Raw genomic sequence first — 22078 nt, 5'->3', positions numbered from 1 at the left:
TCCCAATGAGGCAGGAGCAAAGTCTTCTTAGTAGACTTTTGGACGGGAAAGTATTTCTCATTCCTAAAAAGGAGGCTTATGAAAAGATGGATCCTTTGTCCTTTCGAAAGAAAGGACTAGATATACTGGATATGATTCCTGGAACTCCTATCTAGTGACCATCAGTGAAGCCAACTCTGAAGGGTACAGTCAGCAAGCACATCAGACGTAGCAGAGAGAAGCAAGAGCATCATTGAGTCACTGCATCAAATAACTGTATGGTTGAACTTCTTGTTTTGTGACAGTAATTTCCCTATTAAAAAAAAAAGACTCGCCTTATGAGATATTCTGCTTATACCCACTTCATAGGTGAGAAAACTGGAATGGAGATAGCAAATTGTCTAAGGCCTCAAAAGAACTAAGTGGTGGAGCCAAGTTTTAAGTTTAGTCAACTACACCTTATCATCATGGGCCTACTGGTCACTGTGCTATGAGCACAGGCTCTGATGCTATTTGGGTCATAGCCCAGCCCAGCCACTTATCTTAGTTTCTTTTATCTGTAAAATGGTTTTAACAATACTTCCCTCATGGTGTTTTGGTAAGAAATTAATGAGTTAATACACATCATGTGTTTACAACAGCCTTCAGTAAATGTGAGGTATTATGATGCTATAAGAATACACAGTGGTTGCGATAATTTGGGGAAACTTGGTAAGATTATAGATTGCTATATCCTTTGACTCAGGTATTCCATGTCTAGGAATTTATCCAATTAAGTATGGCTTTGTTCACAAATTTCTATGTAAGATTTATTGCAACATTTAAAATAGCAAAAAGCATATCTAAATATCCAATAATAGAAAGCGAGTTGAATTAAAACCATTGAACATATGCAAGGTATGTTTATTGACATAGAAAGATACAGGCTGTTATTTGAAAAAAGCAGGTAACAAAGTCATGTACAGTATTCTGTAAAAAAGTATGCATATAAAAGACAAAGTGAGTGCTATTAGTATATAAAAAAAAGTCTGGAATAATATCAAATACCTGGTTATTTCTGTGTGGATAGTTATGGCTGAGTCTTACCTTCCTGTTTTATATATTTTTACATAATTAGGTATTATTTAATCATTTAAAAATTTGCTTGGGTATTATTTGTAAAGTAGTAGTAATGATAATGATCCATCCTACTCATCATGTCTCATGTCTGATAATCTCCTAGCCCAGATTTCCTTCAACAGCTATTATTTTGGAGGGCTGCTTTGGAGGAAACAAAGTTGGTTCCTCACCCTGTCTCTCGCCACTTCCACGAAAGCTCTTGCAGATAATGGCCATTCTGCTTAGTTTTTTTTAGTTTGACACATATTTAGTGTGTACCTACTATTTACTACCCAGGCCGTGATTTAGGCCTTGGCAATCAAAGCTATCTCAGCTTGATCAAGACCACCACCTTCATCGCTTGAGTGAACTGTTCTGCCACTTACCAGCTGTGTGATTTGGGCAGGTGACTTAACCTCTTTCATTTGAAAGTAAATAGAGTTCTTCCTACCTGTTAGGTACTGGAGATAAAGCATTGAACAAAAGAAGTACCTGTTCACGAAGCTTACATTTTAATGGGAAGAGATCGATGATAAATATATGCCAGGTTGGGATAAGCGCTGTGAAACTAATACAGGATAAGGAGAATAAAGTATGACAGGTGAGATGAAGTATGAATGTAGAAACGTGCTGTTTTAGAATGAATAGCCAGGGAATGTATCTACAGATGATATTTGAGGAGATACCTGAAGAAAGTCACGAAGCTTACATTTTAATGGGAAGAGATCGATGATAAATATATGCCAGGTTGTGATAAGTGCTGTGAAACTAATACAGGATAAGGAGAATAAAGTATGACAGGTGAGATGAAGTATGAATGTAGAAACGTGCTGTTTTAGAATGAATAGCCAGGGAATGTATCTACAGATGATATTTGAGGAGATACCTGAAAATGAGGCAGGCAGCCAGGAGGTGATGTGTGTGGGGTTTCGGGAAGAGGCAGTGGTGTGCTGGTGCTGTCTGGCACGTCTTCCAATTGTGCACCTCTCTTCCCAACTCTATGTTTAGTGAAGTCAAATTGATAGATTGAAATCAGCCTTGATAAGAGCATTTATACACACAAATCAGCAAGTACTACAATCCCCTCCCCCCAACACACACACACCCAGAGAGCCATTTGTTAACTATTACACCAGTGGGAAGAGGGAGCAGTAAGTGCAAAGGCCCCGAGGTGTGTTTGAGGAACATCAAGACAGAAAGAGAGGGAAGTTGATAGGAGATGAGGTAGCCAGGAGCAAGAACGATAGGACTCTGCAGGCCATGGTAAGTACACTGGACTTTCTTTTAAGCAACATAGGGGCCTCTGGAAGGTTTTGAGCAGAGGAGTGACACCATCTGACTTAAGCTTCGAACATAACCACACAGAGAGGAATCAAGAAGACTAGTTGGGAGGTTTCAGTAATAACGAGACGTGCTGGCTTGGTAGTGCTGGAGGTTTTAAGATGGTCACCTCAATAGATTCATTTTTTTTTCAGATGTGAAGATTAAATAGGATAGTATTTTAAAAATGCTTAGCATAGTGTCTAGCACACAGGTCATTAATGAATGATAGCTGTTACTATTATTGACGGAATGCTAATCCCGAGGATGGGGGAGCGGTGCTCACATCTAGTTTAGAAGGCAAATCATTTCAAAACCAAGTGATAAGTGCTATGTTCCAGACAATTGGGGGCGCAGAGGAGAGACACTTAAAGCAAGTTGAGGGTAGGAAAAGCCAGGAGAGGTGTTTGAGCAAAAGGGGACGCTTTAGCAAAGGCCTGGGGAAACGGAATGAGAAGAAATGTAGCTGCACAAAGTGTCGACACCTCCCGATCTGGTGAAAGATCACAGCTTTATCCTTTAGCAAAACAATCAGTGATCTAAAGGAACGGTAATACTTTACTCAGTGTATTAATTAAATCACCTAGTAGGCTGTAGGTCATTATGTTCCAACTCAGATTCACGGGTACTTTTATGAATTCCATGGAGCCTTTGATTTTGATTAACAGTCAGACATAACGACTGAAGCTGGTGAGAACTCTGGAACTCGAAATGGAAAAAGGAGTTTTAAACCTGATGCCCCAGCGTGGCTTCAGGATGTCTGTGAATCCTTTGAAGGTATTTGCAGAATTATGTGTGTGCAATGAATTTGAGGAGTAGAAGTAGAACAGCGGGGTTCTATTAGCTTTTATTTTTATCAGATTTTCAAAAGAGGTTTATGGCCTGAAGAGGATTAAACACACTACTACTGAAATATTAGAGGATAAAATCAATCCATAAGAAAAGGTATGTTTTTGCTGGCCATTTCATCTGTCATTAAAATATTTGGTAAAGTGATATTTCAAATCACATGAAATCAGTTAAAACACATTTAAAAGTGGTTCCTTTATAATAAGACTATTGTTGTTTTATTCAAATATGATTTGTCAGTTTGGACCAGATAATATTCCAACTGAGAATTCCAGCTGTGCCAATCTCTGATGGTAAATGAGCTACAGCATAATAAAAAATGCCTACAGGGCAAATTTACTCTATTGACCATGCCAGGATCACCTGAATGTTTTCTGCCTCTGATTTTGTTGTTGTCGATCATTGATATTAATTTCCTACATCCCTCTGATAAGCTGCTGAGTCCTCGAAGTAACAACTACGCCGGAAGGGCTTCTTCAACACCCACAAGATAGGAATGTTAGCAGAAATTTTACTTTGAAAGGAGGAATAATAGAAATTAATTGCTCTGAGCATCTTCTAGAGACTGTGATTCAGGAACTCACCTAGTCACACTTGGATGGTGATAATTTACCCACTTAATTTTTTTTTTTGTCTGACAAAAGGCAATTTTGCAAGTACGGTATGGGTTGTAATGATTCCTATTTCTTGAGTGCAGAGGGGACAGCAATTTTTTCCCCGTTTTATAGATTCCAAACCTAGGCTCTGAGATGTTAAGTAACTTAACTTGCCTAATATCACACAGCCAGTGAGCAGTAAAACCAGTAGATAGAAAACGGAAAACAAGATGGATAAAGGATGAGTGAGCCTCAGAAAGGAAAGCAACCCTTTTCCTTCATTTTTCATTGCATGGCATTTTTCAGGGCTGCTGTGTTGGGTACTGTGTCAGGACAATGGATGAGAACAAGAGTATAGGAATCGACTACTGAATATGGTTTCAGGGAAATGAATTAATTCATCTAGTTAATATACGTCAATATATTGTTTAAATAGTGACAGAGAAACAGTTAACTTCTGTGAATATTTACCACGAACAAAACACAGTACAAGGTGCTTTACTTAGGTTATTGCATTGAATTTTCATCACAGGGCCCCTGAGGGAGGCATTACTGTCCCCATTTCACATTTAAAGAAGCTGAGGCTCAGAGAAGTTGCATAAGTTTCCTAAAGTCACACAGATGGTAAGATGGTATGATAGGAACCAAGATCGGCCTCCAAAAGCTATTTATGTTGTACTATATCATACTGTAAAATTTACTTTAAAAGCTATTGACTAGAATTTAAACTCTTTGGGGCCAGAGATCATGACAATAAATTTTGTATACTCCTCAGGACATAATATCATACCTCATACCATAATAAGTACTTGAGAACTGTTTATGGGTTGGTTACCCATCACAGTGGGTTGAAAAATAGAACATCAAAGGCACAAAGATGGACCTTACATCCACATATAAAAAAAGGAACTTCCTTCATGATCCTTATAGGATCTACTGTTCCTTGACAGAAAAATTATAAAAAAATCTTAACCCAAATGTATGGTTCAGAGGTTAAAACCTGTACGTATTATCCAAAGTTTCCCCAAAAGGCACCTTGTGCATTATAACTGCATGATATTGACGGCTTCAAGAGAAACAGCCATGACTAGATTAGTTTTGGTGGGGAAAAAAGCAGCTTGGCATTTTAGAAATATGTGTGATATACAACGTAGTCAAAAACCAACAAGCGGAAGTCAAGGTATAAAAGGTGTATTGCTCAGGTATGTGTGTAAATGCTTAGACGTGTGACCTGACCGTCTTCATGGTCCATGTGTGTCCTTTTTGGCTCATGGCTGATATATCCTTCCTCAGCACACCCAGGCTTCTTGAGTGTGTCCAGACTTGAGAAGCAGCGCCCTCTGCCGAGGGATTCCTGATGATGGCATCGCTCTAGTATTCCAGCGTCACCGTCTTGGTTTTGAGGTATTCATTTAGTGCTTCCTCACCTAGGAAGGAGAAAAACAGGTGGGCATGATGTCACCAGACACAGGTATAGGTACAACGGTCACTAAACATATAGAATATGGCTGGGACCAGTGCTTGTCAAACTTTAAAGTTCATGTGGATCACCCAAGGATCTTATGGAACTGCAGATTCAATCAAGTCTTATGATGGCCCTATGATTATGCATCTTCTGTTTACTGTGTCTCTTGATCACATCATTTCCTCTTGTGCTTGATTTAACCTCGTGTTGTTTTATAACTTTAGTGTAGCCTAACAGCAGAGTTTATAAAGGCTACAGTGGTATACGGTAATACCCTCTTGTGCTTGATTTAACCTTGTGTTGTTTTATAACTTTAGTGTAGCCTAACTGCAGAGTTTATAAAGGCTACAGTGGTACACGGTAATACCTAGGTCTTCACATTCACTCACTGCTCACTCACCGACTCACGCAGTATTGCAAACTCCATTCATGATAAGAACCTTATTCAGGTGTACCATTTTTTATCTTCTATACCACATTTTTACTGTACCTTTTTTATGCTGAGATACACAAATACTACTGTGTTACGATTGCCTACAGTTTTCAGTACTAATCATATTTCGAAGAAAAGGAAAATGCAGTTCTCTTGATTTACATAGTATCTTAGAAACCGGGCAAAATGTAAGTAGGTCTGTTTCTGTTTCTATTCTGAGCTAAGTGCCATCACTGATTTCTACAGCAGTTGAAAGGCATGAACGCCACAGGTGAGGCTAATGAGTATATGATTCCGGAAGTTGAGCTGAAACAGGGGTTGTAACCTTAAATTAGAATCACCGTACAGAGCTTTTAAAAACGATCCTAGGTCACACCCTAGAGCAATTAATACAGCACCTTTGTAATTTTAAAGTTCCTACATGATTCTAAGTCAATGTGCAGCTGGGAACCGCTGGGCTAAGCAAATTTAAAGGTGGGAGAGGAAGAAAGTACTAGGCAAATTCTACTTTTATAATAAAACAGAGGCCTGGAGCTGGTCAATTATACTCTATCGAAAGACAAGTGGAACATGGTTGCCTCGCTTTATAATAGTAATTTCCCTAGGAAAATCTCCCACTGTGTTTTGGGTGCAGAGATGAAAGCCAGAATGAAGACATGAAAAAAAAAAAAGTTAACAAGAGCTACTTTCATTGCTGCAAATACATTGCCAAAAGTCATCAGGAAAGAGAACGTGGAAAAATACTGCCAAATTAACCAAACTTATATTAACAGACTGTAATTTCAGTAAATCACAAATATTTTAATTTTTGAAACAACACTCCAGCCTGTAGGGAGTAAAAACACGGGCTTCACAGCCAGCCTGTCTGGCTTTGAATTCTCTTTGCTAGTGGCTGGCTGTTTGACTTTGGGCAAGATACCCAACTTCTCTGAGATCCTATTTTCCTCATCTATAAAATAAGGATAAATGGTACTTATCTCCCAGGGCGATGGTAAGGATTGCTGGTGCTCACACAGGTGTGCTTGTGCTCACACAGGCAGTTAGAATAGGGCCTGGTTTAGTGTTCAAAGTAAGCTGCTACTTGAAATGGGATAGTGTCACTGCCCATCATGAATCACATTTTGCGTTTTCTACAAACTCGAAATCAGAGTTCCCAGATTCCCAGAATACCCTGCCAGTTCTATCGTTGACGCTGAAAGATCGCCAGGCAGCTCGGGGACAGGATCTGTCCTTGGAGCTAGCTGGTTATTGCCCTCTGTCCACTTTCCTTTCTTGGTTCCACTTAGTCTCATGAATGTCAGGTAGAAAACCAAATCTATTTTAGCCAAAAGATATCGTCAGAGTTTCTTTTTCCTTTTAACATCAATCTTCTTTTAAAAAGAAACACTTGTTCCACACAATTTGTATACTTAGACGTTTAACATTTAAAATATTGTATCATCCTTGTAAACCCAGATTCCCCGCAACTCTCCCCCTTCTCTGCCCCACTCCCAGCTGCCATGTAGGAAATGCCCTTCAAAACAGTACGTGAGTGTTGCATGAAACACAGAGCAGACTCTTCTGTGATGTGGCAACAAAGAGAACGTGTGGTAGAAAAATAAAGCTTACCTAAATCTTTGCCAAAGCCAGATTGTTTAACTCCACCAAAAGGGGCTGCCACATCCGTCTTGTTGTATGTGTTAATAAAAACAGTTCCTGCTTCCAGTTTTTCACTCACGTACATAGCTTTGTTTATGTCTCTTGTAAAAACCCCCGAGGCCAAACCATACTCTGTATTATTTGCTCTCTGCAACACTCCATCGATGTCCCTACAAGATGTGTTTAGGAAGACATAAAATTTCATTAAATGTAAAGCACAACCCTCCCATTTTATGTTCTCATATTTTTCCCCTCTATGCTAGAAACAGGAAAACATTTCTGACAACCTGCTTAAATTTTTATAAATGAAACAGTCCAGGCTTATACCGAAAGAAACTTCCAATGAAATATCACAACGCTAGTATATTTCTCATATGTATAATGCAAGACCTTTAAAAATCTGATCTGAAGTCATCTTTTCAATCTTCTTCATTGGTTCTTCATTTCCTCTCCTCTCCCTTGAGTTCCGCTTCCAGATATCTTCTCAGAGCACAGCCCTAGTTCCCTCCATCTCTTCATATTTTATGCACACAGTTCGGTGCCTCACCCTGATGCCTTCCCAGCTCCCACCAGTGCCACAGCTGAGATGTGAAAATAGTGGCTCAGTGAGAGTCCTCCACAGCCAGTCCACCTTGGTGACCGTGGGCAAATGACTTCATCTCCCCATGCTTTCATTTATTCTTGGGAAAATGGAAATAATAATTATAGCACCTGTCTCATTGTGAAGATTAAATGAGCTAATAGTGTCTGGAACACAGTAAATACTCAAGAAAAGTCAGCAATAACCAGAAAGCACATATTCCTCCAACTCAATATTTTGGTTTGACTCTTCGTGCACTTCTGGTTCACCTCCTAACTAGACTGGAAAACATCTTATTCTTCTTTATACCGTGGTATTGCATTAGCAAATAAGAGTGAATCCAATTAATATGCTAATTAAATAAAAGGAGAGTAAAATAATCCCTTCAATCAGTCTGGTGATTTCCCTGCCTTTTGATGCAGTGTGTATACATGGCCAAGTGGAGACATGAACCTGCTCAGCTCTCAACTGGGTCCAGTTCCAATGTGCCTGTCATAGTGTGACTATCTCACCTTTATGACTGTCATCCTAATGTTTAGAAATGCACGAATTTTCTACAATGTAGTCAGTAGATGCAAGCCAAGTATTTCACCTGGTGCTCAGGTAAAGAAACAGAGTCTATTCCAAAACTAGAGGAAAAATTAGTTGTGCTGAATTTTTGAGAGACAGCTCAAGCTTTAATGTAGAGCCTTTCGAAGGTGTTTTCAAAGGTAATATTGACTACACACGATTTAAACTTGCATGAGAAATCTGGAAACCAACGTGGAGTGAACTGAGGCTCTACTTAAACGCTCACACTTCTTGATGCATCATTGTACATTGTAGGGACCCAGATGTTTATAGACTGGGCTGAGGCAGAGAGATGGTTTTATGCCATTGCCTGTTGAAGACTATTGAGATGACATAGCTTCAGAGTATACCTTGCCACTTTTAGAGTAATAACAAGCATAATGAAAGCAATGGTATCAATAGCACTTTACTTACTTAATCCTTAAAATGACCCAACAAGGTTTTTTTAATAACCCAATTGCACGAATCAAGAAACTAAGGCAAAGAGTGATTAAGTAACTGGTCCAAGTCCACAGAGGTAGTCAGGTGTGGGTTCAGAGTGCAGACACTACCCACTGCACCATCCTGCCTTTGGCTTTCTGTGGCTAATTGCCCAGATCCTTGTCTCTCTCCCCCACTGGATGATAAACTCCTTGAGGACAGGACCTGTGACTTACCTAGGTTTATGTCCCCCAAACCTGGCTTCTAATACCTGCATGTTTAACACAAAGACTGTCCTATGGGGGAATTTATAATGAGGAAATGAGGATAATGGCATCTTTGAATCAGTGTGTCAACAGTTACTCATTATAGCTTAGCATCCCTGCAAGTCTCTTACAGTACATCTATCAAAGGCCACCTTTCTTCCCACCTTCTCATTGGTCGAAGGAAAACTAAAGCCCAAAATTTGTGTATTATACCATGAGAGTATTAAATATTCTTATATGAGTTCAGTTACCATATGGCCTTCTTTGAGATGCTGAATACTTTGGAAAGTGTCACATACTATAACAAACCAGTATCATTTACAGTTGATTATATGGTGATTGTAGACATATCTATAAAAAGTCGAGTACTGGACTTTTGGGAGCATAATCCCCAATGAAGGCAGCACTGTTTCTTTGAGAAAATCAGATTTCATAGATGCTGCCTTTCCTAGGAATGTAAATGTTATTTACCTTGTTCCTGAGACATTTCAAATGTCAACTGTACAAAAGCTAAAATTTAGTCAGCTGAATTTCCATGATGTCAGCCATTAATTTAAGCTAAGAAGCAAAAATATATTATAATCTACAATGGTTAGCACTCATTTCTAATTTTTTAAGTCAATTATTCTTAAGGTAGACAATTACATGGTCATTGATTCTATGCTCTGTATATAGCACAATGACAGAAGAAAAAAAAACTTGTCAGCCAAAACCTATTAAATTGTGCCTAAAGAACATACCCATTTGGAAATTTAGAAATGACCATAATAGGCCCAAAGGATTCCTCTTTGGCAAGATACATGTGGTCTTCCACGTCTGTGAAGACAGTTGGTTCCATAAAAAAGCCTATTTGAAAAACAGAAGAAAAGAACATCAATTACAGGGTTATTTTCAATGAACAGTTCTCTCATTTAATTACATTATATATATATTTTTATTCTGTATAGGTTAGTAAAACCAAAAAGATTTTCATTTTCTATTTAGCATTAGAATTCGAGGTTATTATTATTTTTAATGTGTTTGTTAAAAAATTTTGAACATATATAAAAGTAGAGAATATAGTATAATGAATAGTAAAATAAATATTCACATTTCGCTGTATTTGATTCATTTTTTCCTTGCTGAAATATTTTTTTAAAAACTCCAGAGATCACACCTCTGACCTCCAAGTATTTCGGTACAAATTTGTAAAAAATGGGACATTTTCTTACATGCCACAATACTTTATCACACCTAACAAATGTAATGCTAATTGCTCATTCATAATTTATATTTCAATTTCTGATTGTCTAGAAAGATTGTTTTACAGTTGATCTCTTTGATTCAGGATTCAAATAAGTTCTACACATTGCGTTTGGTTGTTAGATTTCTCAAGTATCCTTTAATCAAGAACATTTCCCACCTTATCCCTGCCCCTTATTTTTCATGCCATTGATGCGTTAAACAGACTGAGTCAATTGTTCTGTAGAATATCGTGCATTTTAGATTTGTCATTGCTTCCTTGGGATGATATTTAATTTGTCCTTTTATCTCCTACATTTCTTGTAAATGGAAACTTTGATCTAAAGGCATGTTTAGTTTCGGATTTAACATTTTTGGCAAGAATACGTCGTAAGTGATACTGTGTGGAGACACATCACATCCAGTTCTCCTGTTTTCACTGATGCTAAGATTGACCAAAGATTCAAGTAGCGACAACTTGACCTTTTTTGTGCTTTTCTCCTTGTGACTGGCAAGCAATTTTGGGGGCGATAGTTTGGTATCTTACAAATACTCAGGTCCCCATCAACCTCACACCTAATAACTTCTGCCTCCCTTGATGATCATCACCTGAATCAGTTATTTCATTCAATTAAGGAGTGCAAAATAGTAATTTTTCTATTCTATCATTTTTTTCTACATTAATTAGCAAGGATTCTTCTGCAAAAGAAAAAGTCTCCTTTACCAGTGACTTGGTTACCCAGAAATTCAGTTCATACAGGAAACATGGGATAAATGTAGAATTTTTTTCCTTCTAATTACCAATTTTCAGAGTAGTGTGTTGTATACAATCTACCTACAACAGTAAAAAATGAATTTTTGCAGTTGTTTGCCTTTTTCTCCTTTTGGGTATCATGACAGTGAGCCATTCACATATTTCAGTAACAGATTCTGCTTTAGACAAGAGGGATGAATCCTTCTCGGTGATGCTGGCTGAGATTAAATCTCATAGTGCCAGGAATCAAGATCACCAGCCCCTAAGTAACACAGTATCCATTACACTTGTTAAGACCTGTCATATCTAGTTGGTTATTTGATTTTCATAGCCTAGTGAACACATTTCATCCCATTTTACATAGAAGGCTCAGAAAAATTGTGTTGTCCAAGGCGCCACACCTTATAAGCTGCCAAACAGGATCTAGAAATTATTCTTCTGACTTTTGAGGCAAGCTGGTACTGCAATGAAAACTGTATTGTAGTAACTATGTATAGTACTCGGTGGGTACTAGACTAGTACTCAGGGGGATCGTTTCATAAATTATATAAATGTCTAATTACTATGCTCTACACCTGAAACTAATATAAAATAATATTGAATGTCAATTGTAATTGAATATAAATAAATAAGCATTAAAGAAAAAAAAAAAAACTGTTACCATCTATTCTAACTTAAGAAGCCAGGTGCTCCTTATACTTCTTTCACAGGTGATCTTACCTGGCCTTCGGACTTGTCTTCCCCCATACACCAAGGTGGCTCCCTCTTTCACTCCAGTTTCACAATATTGCAGAAGCTTTTCCAGATGGGCCTTATGATTTTGAGGCCCGTGATCAGTAGATCTGTCAAGTGGATCACCAATTTTCATCTTTTTAATTTCTTCTACCTGTATGTCACCCAGTTCACAAAACATAATTGACTGTTAATGATAATAATGCATACCCTGGCCTGAGCTTCTACCACATGGTAAGTGTTGTATTAATCTGTTAAAGGAAATATTATCACATAGTCTTCGGAGCAGCACTGGAGGTGGGTGTTTATTATTTCCATCTTACAGATGAAGAAACTAAAGTTTAGAGAGGCAAATGACTTGCCCAAGGGCACCCAACCACCAAATGCTGTCGTTTTCCTGACTTGAAAGCCTAAGCTCTTAACCACAGAGTTCTAACAGGACATAAGCTACATACACTGTTTTAAAATTATCTTGAATGTTAATGCATTAAAATAGTAAACCTGGTGTTCTGGAATTTTTGTTAATACAGCATACATATACCCTTCACAGCAGCAGAACTTCCAAAATAACTGCATTGTTACATTCTTTTCCTCCCCCCACATGTGGCAGACTGCCCTTAGGAAATTCTCATGGTATAGCCATGCCAGAGGAATTGCTAGAATGTTTCGATGAAAAGCCATCTTTATTGAACAACGTTCATCACCGACATGTCTTTCTAATCACTTCTTGTACACCTCAGTTATCTTGATGTATTCCTGCATTTTCTAATGTTAAGTTCAATTCTAGTACAAAGAGAGAATGGGAGTTTCTATGACCCACAGGCCCGTGAATTTGACTTTGAGCCTGACAATAATCTCTCAGTAAGTGCCCAAGAAATAGCTGTTGAATGAATGGCTGAATGAGTATAAATCGCATGTGTACAAAATGTATTTGTTGATGGACTGATAACAGTAAATCCTTGACATTTCTGGTCTCAGTATTTGAAATTTCAACAAGTTATAGTTCTAAAAACCCATGACATGTAGTAATGTAACTATTTACTGAGGCACAAAACTGAATTATAGGAATATTTAGGAGGCAGCTACTGCCCACCATCTGCTTCTCCATTTGACTTCTTTGCTTTTAACTGTCCCTGAGAAAGACGTTTGCTTGTTGGGTGTAGGGGAACTGGCTCTGAAAGCCAGTGGTGTAGGGGAACTGGCTCTGAAAAACGGGCTGGGTGCTGGTTTGCAAATATAAACAAATTCATGATTACTATTACCATCATCATGATATAACATAATAAAATTTAGAGTTAATTTTAGTCACAGAGTTCATCTTACTATTTCTATAAATGGCTTTTAGTCCCATATTTATAGACTCATGACCAACCTATCATCTATCATCTATCTATCTATCTATCTATCTATCTATCTATCTATCTATCCATCTATCTATCCATCCATCCATCCATCCATCTATCTATCCATCCATCCATTTTTCTATCATCTATCGTCTTAGTGGAGGAAATGATATGCTGTCCTGTTACTGTGAATTAAGGATTTGCAAGGATCTAGCAGTATATCTCTTATAGTCAATATAGGGATTTATAAAAACCTCAAATGTTAAGCATCTAATGTACTATAAATGCAGAGCAAGGTATAGGTAGCAACAGCTCTTAAGGTTTTTTTTTTGTTTGTTTATATAGACCTATAACTTTTTACTGTGGAAAATTATAAACACATATAAAAGTAGACAATATAACAAAACTCCACATACCCATCTCCCAACTTCAACAATTACCAACTCATGGCCAATTTATTCCACCACTCACCTCCTGTCCTCCTGGGGAACAAGAGGGAAGCAAAGTCTAGAGGTCATGTAATTTAATGTGTAAATATGTCAGAAAGTAGCTCAAAAAAGATAAGAACTGTGTTGCTTTTTAAAAAAAATACATAACCACAGTACTATTATCACACCTAAAAACTCATTAAATCTCAGAAGTACTTTTCAAGTAAAAGCAGCAATTTCTCTTCAAACCATGGAGCAAATCGAAGGTGCCTTACCACTCTTGTTACGAATTCGTCATGGATGGATTCTTCCACAAACAACCGCCCAGCTGCAATACAGTTCTCTCCTTTGTTGAAAAATACCGCTCCCATGCCCTTCAGCAGCAGAGGAGAAAAGATTGTTAACATCGCTTGGAAAGTCAAGATTGCCACAAAACTGCATGTACCGAGAATTAGATGTTTTTGGAAGACAGCGGACGACACAGCGTGGTCACAAAACAACACAGTCCCTTAGCCTAGTTAGTGACGGCAGCTGCTTGGAGATACTCTTTTGATCTGGTATGTTTTTAGGGCTTTTATTTCTCCTTTTCCCCTCTTGGTCGATGAGCACTTTAGAAAAATGTGTAACAATAAGGACATACCACTAAGGAAAAATTTTGTGTTGCAAGAAAATCCAGATTATTCTATAAATTTAAATGTAATATTTGTATATCAAATTTTGCTTTTAAGATCTCTATAATAGTTTGTACAAATCATGAATGTTTAGAAAGACTCCCCTGCATTTTAAAACACTTTAATGAGACAAATTATAAAGACATTTTAAAAATTAAGTGCTCTGAGTATTCCCAAATATAAGCATAAAGAGAATAGTTTCTATTTATGACTAGACAAAACCAAATCTCACTTTAAGATTTCTGATGAACATGGAGGTGAAATACGTTTTAGAAGTAGGCACCTGTTTAGTTGGATTTGACCCACTCTTACCATTCTCACAGCCTTGTCGAGTTCACAGTCATTGAATATTATAAGTGGGGATTTGCCTCCAAGTTCAAGGGAAACTTTTTTCAAGTTGCTCACTGCACAGCTAGAGAAAAATAAATGGGAAATGAGCATTTAGCCTCTCTGTCTCTCTCTGTCTCTCTCTCTTTCTATTAACCATAAATTATCATTTGACATGGAAAACATAACTGAGCCTCAGAAATATTAAGAAACTTACACAAAGACAAAACATGAATGGTAGAATTTGTGATAATTTTCGAAGCTGGGTGATGAGCACATGCAAGTTCATTATGCCATTCTGTGTGCTTTGTACATATTAGAAAATTTCCATAATAAAAAATTTTGTTTTAAATTCTGTGATAAATGATTAGAGATCCTCATAGTTAAATTCAGATATTTTAGGTATAGGATTTTGGTTACATAAAGGCCTGGAAAGGAATTTAGCTTCAAGCCAGATTACTAGAGCACTGGGAAAAAAAAAAATACAGATTTTTAGAAGTATGTTATTTCCCCCTTCTTACAAAATTATTATTTAAAACATTTTTAAAATTTAAAAAAATGCAGAATGTTGAAAATAATCAATTCCATAGCTCAATGACCATTGTTTTTATTGCTTTGACATGCTTATTTATGGTCTATGTCCAACCATAGCCTTTGCCTTATTTAACATAGTTGGGATCACCCAATAACTACAATGTTATACCTTATTTTTCTTTCCATTTCTGATTTTAATGGCATTTTTCAATGTTATTAAAAATGCTCCATGGACATGACTGCACTGTATTCTATTACGTTGACGTACACTTTAACCACTGCCTTATTTGGGACCTTTAGGTTATTTTTAAAAAAATAATGTTACTGCTTTTCAGAAATTCATGTTATTAAGAATTCAAATTTGTCATTTCTGTGTCTTTTGAGTTTCTTACTTATGCCCCCAAAACAATTTGGGCCACAGCTTTAGTACAGAAAATGTTTTGTGCTGGATTGCTTGAAGCTACCAGTACGTAGGGTGTAGAATTTCAAAATGGGTCTAATTCTATTGATTGTGGGCATTACGCTTTGGAAAGTGTTTTATTATTTTCAAATATGGCAATACCCTGAAGTGATAAGTAGACTTCTCTTCTAAATCTGATGTAGTTTTTCTCCCTCTAAAGCATCCTATTTAAAAAAGCAAAACGCAAACCAAAAACTGGTTTCACAGGATCTGTAGCAAATCAACGTACTAAAATCAATACCTCTTCATGATCTGTTTGCCGATAAGAGTGGAACCAGTGAAACCAAGTTTGCGGATATCAGGATGTTCAGAAAGGCGTTGTCCTGCCACGCCACCTGTAGAATTAGAGAATCAAACATGAATGAAAACATTACTCAGGTTCTTACGGTAAAGGTGGCTTTAAATTCATTGAAGGATATTTCTAAGCTCTCATTTAAACCGTAGTTTTACATTTTCTGTGCTAATTGCAAAACTGTAAATAATATCCTCCATATAATTCTCAGCACCCCCCAAACAATGGGTAAGTCTTGGTTTTTTATCTTCCAAGGTAATTTTTAAAAAGTGAAATGGGCCACCCTAGGGTAGTTATACAACGTTGTACAATTTTTCCCCCCTCCTACTCTTGCGTTATTATATTTCTACTTTAAGATTTTAGGGTGTGGTAAGTATATTTATCCTTAAGTTAACTGTTTGGTAAATTGTATTTAGTTTTGATATAGTTATAATTCAGGAAAAGATTCCAGTGGACAAAGAGCCACTCAGCTATCCCTGTACCGTTCATAAGCATGGCAAAGCTTGTCCTTGGATGGCTTACCTGAGCCTGGAATGATGTTGATTACCCCTTTTGGAAAGCCTGCTCTAACAGAGAGCTCTGCAAATTTCAAGGCAGTCAAGGGCGTGACCTGAGCAGAAGTAGACAGCAAGGACCTTCTTCAGACTCTGTCTTGTCCTTTAGATCAGTACCCAGCTTTCCCTCTATGAATGTACTAGGGTTCGTTTGATTTTTTCTTCTATTTTGACATCATTTTAGACCTACCAGCAAAGTTGCAAAAATAGTACAAAGAATTCCTATATATCTAATGCCCAGATTCCTCAAAAGTTAACGTTTTAGTATGTTTGCTTTATCCTCTTTCGATATACATATATAGACATATATATATGTTTTAAACTCTTTAAGAGTAAGATATAGACCCTTCACCTCTAAAAATGTCTGTGTGCATTTCTTAAAAGCAAAGGATTCTTTTACATAACCATAGATCGAAATCAGTAAATTAACTGATAGAATACCCAATTTCAACTCCTTATTCAGTTTTCACTAATCATTCCAACAATGTGCTTTATAAAAAAAAAAATGAAATCCAAGACCACACCTTGCATTTAGTTGTCATGGCTGTAGACTCCCTTACTTAGGAAGTGTCTGAGTTGTTTTTTTTTATATTTTATTACGTTGCCATTTTTGATAAATAGAGGCCAGTTATTTTGTACAAGGTCTTTTTCTCTAGATTTGTCTGCTGTTTCCTCACGATTAGAGTCAGGTTACGTACTTTTGGCAAGAAAGCTGCGGGAGCGATGCTGAGTTCTAAGTGCATCAGACCAAGAGGAACAGCGATCCCAACACCGGAAGTGTTAATTTTGATGATTTGGTAACTTTGATGATCTGCCAGGTTCCCTCACTATAAGTTACTGTTTTACATTTTGTAATTAATCAATACTTTTAGGGAGATATTTTGAGACTATATAAATACCCAGTTACTCTTCAAACTTCCATTCATCCACTAGTTTTAATATCCATTGATAAGTCCTAGGACTTCATTTAACTAATGAGGTAAAAGGTCTGTATTCAGAAAATTATAAAACATTGAAGAAAGAAATTGAAGAAGATACAAATAAATGGAAACATATACCGTGCTCATGCATAGAAAGAATTAACATCCTTAAAATGGCCATACTACCCAAAGCAATCTATTGATTCAATGTAATCTCTATCAAAACACCAAAGGCATTTTTCACAGAACTAGAACAAATAATCCTAAGATTTATATGCAACCACAAAAGACCCTGGATAGACACCGCCATCTTGAAAAAGGAGAACAAAATTGGAGGCAAATTGGTTGGCTAGGGAACTAGAATAAGAGAGAGACTTTACTATCTACCTCTTAGTATCTTTTGAATTTTGAAAATTTTGAATATATACCTATTTTTTTAATGAAATTGTTTCAAATGAGTAAAATAAGATGGCCGTAGTCACAAGACTTTATAGGTACGCCCAATGAAATTGTATTTTTTTAAGTCCTGAAAGAAGAAATAAAAGGAGAGTTGACTGTAGCAAACTATAAACTCTTCTAGAATAGAGACCAAGTTTTCTCTACAACTTGCATGTCTCAGAATGTCTACTACTGTGCACTGTACGTAGTAAGTGCTCAGCCAGATGTTAAGTTGGCTACCATATTTTTTTCTTGAAAAGCTATTAAAAGACATTTTTGAGAACTCTAACATCTGAATTATTCTTTTTTATTATTTTCTTGTTATTTACAAGTATATAATTTCGCACAGTTGCCACAATTATGTACGTTCTTTTACATGTTTTTCCCTTATCTTCCGTATCTTTACAGTATTTTTTGATAATAAAATTTGAATACTTGCATAATACTTTTTCTTTTGATGTCTCATAATTCACTAATTATTGGGCATTTGGCATTTTGCAAGAATTGAATGGGTTTGTAGAAATACAGTGGATTTCACTGACATACACTATGCTTGCTTCCACCGTCAGTGAAGTTTTAAATTATGCAATTTCCATAGAATACATTGAGTAGCTATTAAAAAAGAATATTTTCTAATGTGAAATGATGCTTATGATATATGAAAAGCTGTCATAATATATGATCCCATTTTTGTTAAAAGACATAACATTTGTAATTGTCTGCCTCTGATTTAAGTTAATAGGAGAGGAGGTGATGTTACACCCAGCCCCTTGCATCTTACCTGTGCTGGCTTGAGCACTAAGGTGTTGCCTGCTGCCAAACAAGCGGCACTCTTCCATGCCAGCATCATCAATGGGTAATTCCAGGGAATAATAATGGCACAGACACTACAGAGGAAGAAAGATGACATCCTTAGTTGTCTCAAACTAACACAAATCACTCAGAGGCTTTTTCTTTGTCTTACCCAAGTGGCTCCTTCTTGGTGAAAGTCAGATTGCGATTTGGACGGGCTTGGTTGATGGGAATTGTAGAACCCTAAAGAACAAAAAAGGTTGATACATATTTTACTCATTTAAATGAGTACATTTAATCTCAGTTTCAAAATAGGTTAGAGATTTGGGGACATTATAGGTGATTTTTAAAAAAAATTTTTCTTTAATCTCAAGGAATCTATTTTCTGTCTGCCTCTCTTGTTTTTTTTTTTTTTTTTAGCTGATATGAAAAGGCAGTGTTTGATTTTTAAGAACTATATCCAAATCAAAAAAGGAACTGCTATTCTTTCTTGAAAGAACTGAGACACAGGAAAATAAACATTATTTTAATTTAGTCACCTCTATTCCAATTTCTTGGCATGGCAGAGAATGTCAATTGCCTGCCCAGTATCTATTCTGCTCTCTGTCCTTAGTAACAGAAACTCTATATTAATAATGAGGAGGTAATGCACCCAGATAAAATACTATGTTTCTCAGTTGATAGGGATGGTCAGTGGAAGATGTAAGCACATGGCATTGGAAGGGGAACGCTCTTTAAAATGGGCTGACTCAGCTCAGACAAGTGTTCTTATACCCTTCCCTTCACTCTCACTTCTTCCTTTTTCCTGCTCAGAATGTTGGTGAAATGTCTGGCACTGTAACAGCTATCATAAGACCATGGGGCAGCCTTGAGAGTGGAGATCACGTGGTACTAAGATCGGCCTGGCAGAGAGAGAAAAGGAACCTTCATCTCACATACTAGACCTGACTATCTGTCTTTGTGCTCCTTGAAAATGAGATAAAAACAAATTTCTTTTTTTGGGTTTTCTATTTACACAGCCAAACTTAACCCCAACTGATTTATGATAATAGTCTTTCACTGAAGCTATAAATTTGTTTTACCATATAAAATATTATTGCTATTACTAATATAAGTAAGTATACAATCTGCATCTAAAACCCTTGGGGCCAAGTGCGTTTGGGATTAGAAAAATAATATAATGCATATACCTTATGTTATATTATCTAGTAGGGTCTAACACACTAATATTTATTTAGTGAAACATATGAATATTTACCCTAAATGAAATAAATAAAGGTTATAGATTCATGTTGGCACCAAATAATTACCAATCAAACAAATCAATTTTCAGGTTTCAGAGCAATTTGGATTCATAATTGAAAATAAAGAAAGACTTGAACCACCATTACTAAATACTTTTATATGTGTGAATTTGTGGGTGAACAATAATAACACTACATTTCTGTGCAAGATCAACTATTTTATAGATTATATCTAATTTTATAGTATATAAATGTTTGCCCTTAATCCTCTTTATATAACTTGCAAGGTATGTATTATTGTGAGCATTTTACAGATGAGGAAAGTCAGGCTCAGAGAGGTAAAAACAACCTTAACAACATCGGCTGATAATTGGCAAAGCTGAGACTTAAAGCCAGGTCTCTCTGACTCTATGTTAATACTGGTGGCAGCAATGTGCCCAAATAAAATATTATGTTTCCCAGTCTCCTTTGCAGATAGAGAGGTCAATAAGAGATAAAAGCACAAGGCATTACGGAGGGGTGGATGGGAATGCTTTTTAAAGTCCTTTTACCTTTCTTCCTCTTTCCCGCTTCCTTTTTATTCATGGTGGGAATGTGGCTGTAATGGCTGGTACTGCAGTGATTATAATGAGTCTGAGTGGTATGCATTCTACTGTTCGGTATGAGCCCTACCTTTCCCTTTTGTAGCCCCAATGCCAAGGCCAAGTATAGTTGTCATTTGTCATCACACATGTGATTTATTTTCCTACAGTAAAAGGAAAATTAAATATTTATTGTACCCATGTCTTAAATTGTTTTTCTCATACTCTGTCTGCTTAGCCCACCTATATTACCTCTCTAGCCTCTGTAGGCATTTGAGTTTGTAACCCTTCCATGATACCTGGCTTCTCCCTAAATGTCAAGATGATTAGATGTCCTTGGGAGAAATTATAGTCAAGTACAAAGAACATCATTAGATTTTAGTTTAGAAAAATCTTAACTTCAAATCCTAGCTCTATGGTGCACTTACTGTGTGATCATAGGCAAGTTGAGCTTTCATTTTCTTACTTGTAAAAAGGGATAATAGCTAGCCGCCCACTTTGGATAACTGTTACAAGGATTCAATGAGGAAACCTACATAAGGGGTGGCTCCGACACAGTGTCTTTAAAAACTAATAAATGGTTGTCACTTTCCCTATTGGAATGATCTTCATGGAGACAACTAACATTTGCACTTACCTGAATTTTATCACACCAGCCAGCAAAATATCTGAAGGTCTGTACAGACATTCCAATGTGAGTCTTCAGAGCCAGAGTATAGACAGCGCCTGAATCGAGAGCTTCAATGGTTGCCAGTTCTTCTTGGTTTTCTTCCAGTAGGTCTGCAAGTCTGTACAGTTAGTGAAAGAAATCCACTTAACACATGTTGATTGAGCCCCTATTATCTACAAGAACCATCCTAAGGGCTGAGAATTCAGAGGGGAACATGAATGGACTGGGTCTCTGTCGTCATGGAGAAAATGGTCCAGTAGGGAAAACAGACATTAAACAAATAATGTCATAAATTATTTATCCCAAGACTTAAAAAAGAGATACAGAGGTGTTGGAAGCCTGTACAATTTGCTTCATAAATTTATAAGCAGTAGAACAGTGATGGAGCCATGGAAATCTAAGGAGATCCATAATAGATAACAGTGGGCATGTGGATAGTTCGTGAATATACAGGGAGATGTTAGAATGCAACCTTCACCCTTGGAGGACCCATGAATGCTTGAGGATTTCTGGTTGGTACAGAAATATTTCTAATACTAACAGAAGAAGACAAGATAGAGATGCATGGAATGAATTGAGACATCAGAAGAGATTTCTATCTAGTGTCCAATTTCTATGGGAAGATAAGTCCAGGACTGTCCAATGACTATAAAGTAACAAAAATTCACCTTTTTTGCTCTCCTCCATTATTCATTTTCTTTCCTTCCTTTAGTGATTTTCTGAGCTGTTCCATTTGGACCATTCCAAACTCAGACTTCAAATCCCCTTCTCCTAATGTTTCTTCTAGATCTTGCTCTAAAAGACCTTTTGACCAAGATCTGCTCTTTGGTTTTAAGTAAGTAGAAAACTGGATTTATGTTTGAATCTAGTTAATCTTGCCATACTCAGTTACTAATTTATAAT

General features: G+C 36.9%; 1 protein-coding gene across 1 annotated transcript in view; it reads right to left on the bottom strand.

Annotated features, from left to right (window-relative positions):
* Positions 1–861: 861 nt before the first annotated feature.
* Positions 862–22078, bottom strand: part of ALDH1L2 (aldehyde dehydrogenase 1 family member L2) — a 48532-nt gene continuing 27315 nt past the window's right edge. Inside the window, exons 12-23 of the mRNA XM_015591444.2 lie at positions 21143–21293; positions 18853–18923; positions 18670–18775; positions 16499–16586; positions 15926–16019; positions 14676–14775; positions 13968–14066; positions 11910–12075; positions 9955–10060; positions 7349–7548; positions 1964–5269; positions 862–1763 (exon numbers count right to left, since the gene is read on the bottom strand). Of these exons, the coding sequence (XP_015446930.1) occupies positions 5214–5269; positions 7349–7548; positions 9955–10060; positions 11910–12075; positions 13968–14066; positions 14676–14775; positions 15926–16019; positions 16499–16586; positions 18670–18775; positions 18853–18923; positions 21143–21293 (1237 nt within the window). The 3' untranslated portion in view covers positions 862–1763; positions 1964–5213. The remainder of the gene's footprint in view (positions 1764–1963; positions 5270–7348; positions 7549–9954; positions 10061–11909; positions 12076–13967; positions 14067–14675; positions 14776–15925; positions 16020–16498; positions 16587–18669; positions 18776–18852; positions 18924–21142; positions 21294–22078) is intronic.

Source organism: Pteropus alecto, unplaced genomic scaffold (genome assembly GCF_000325575.1).
Source record: "Pteropus alecto unplaced genomic scaffold, ASM32557v1 scaffold94, whole genome shotgun sequence".
Taxonomy (NCBI): Eukaryota; Metazoa; Chordata; class Mammalia; order Chiroptera; family Pteropodidae; genus Pteropus; species Pteropus alecto.
This window is presented reverse-complemented; position numbering and strand designations above follow the sequence as displayed.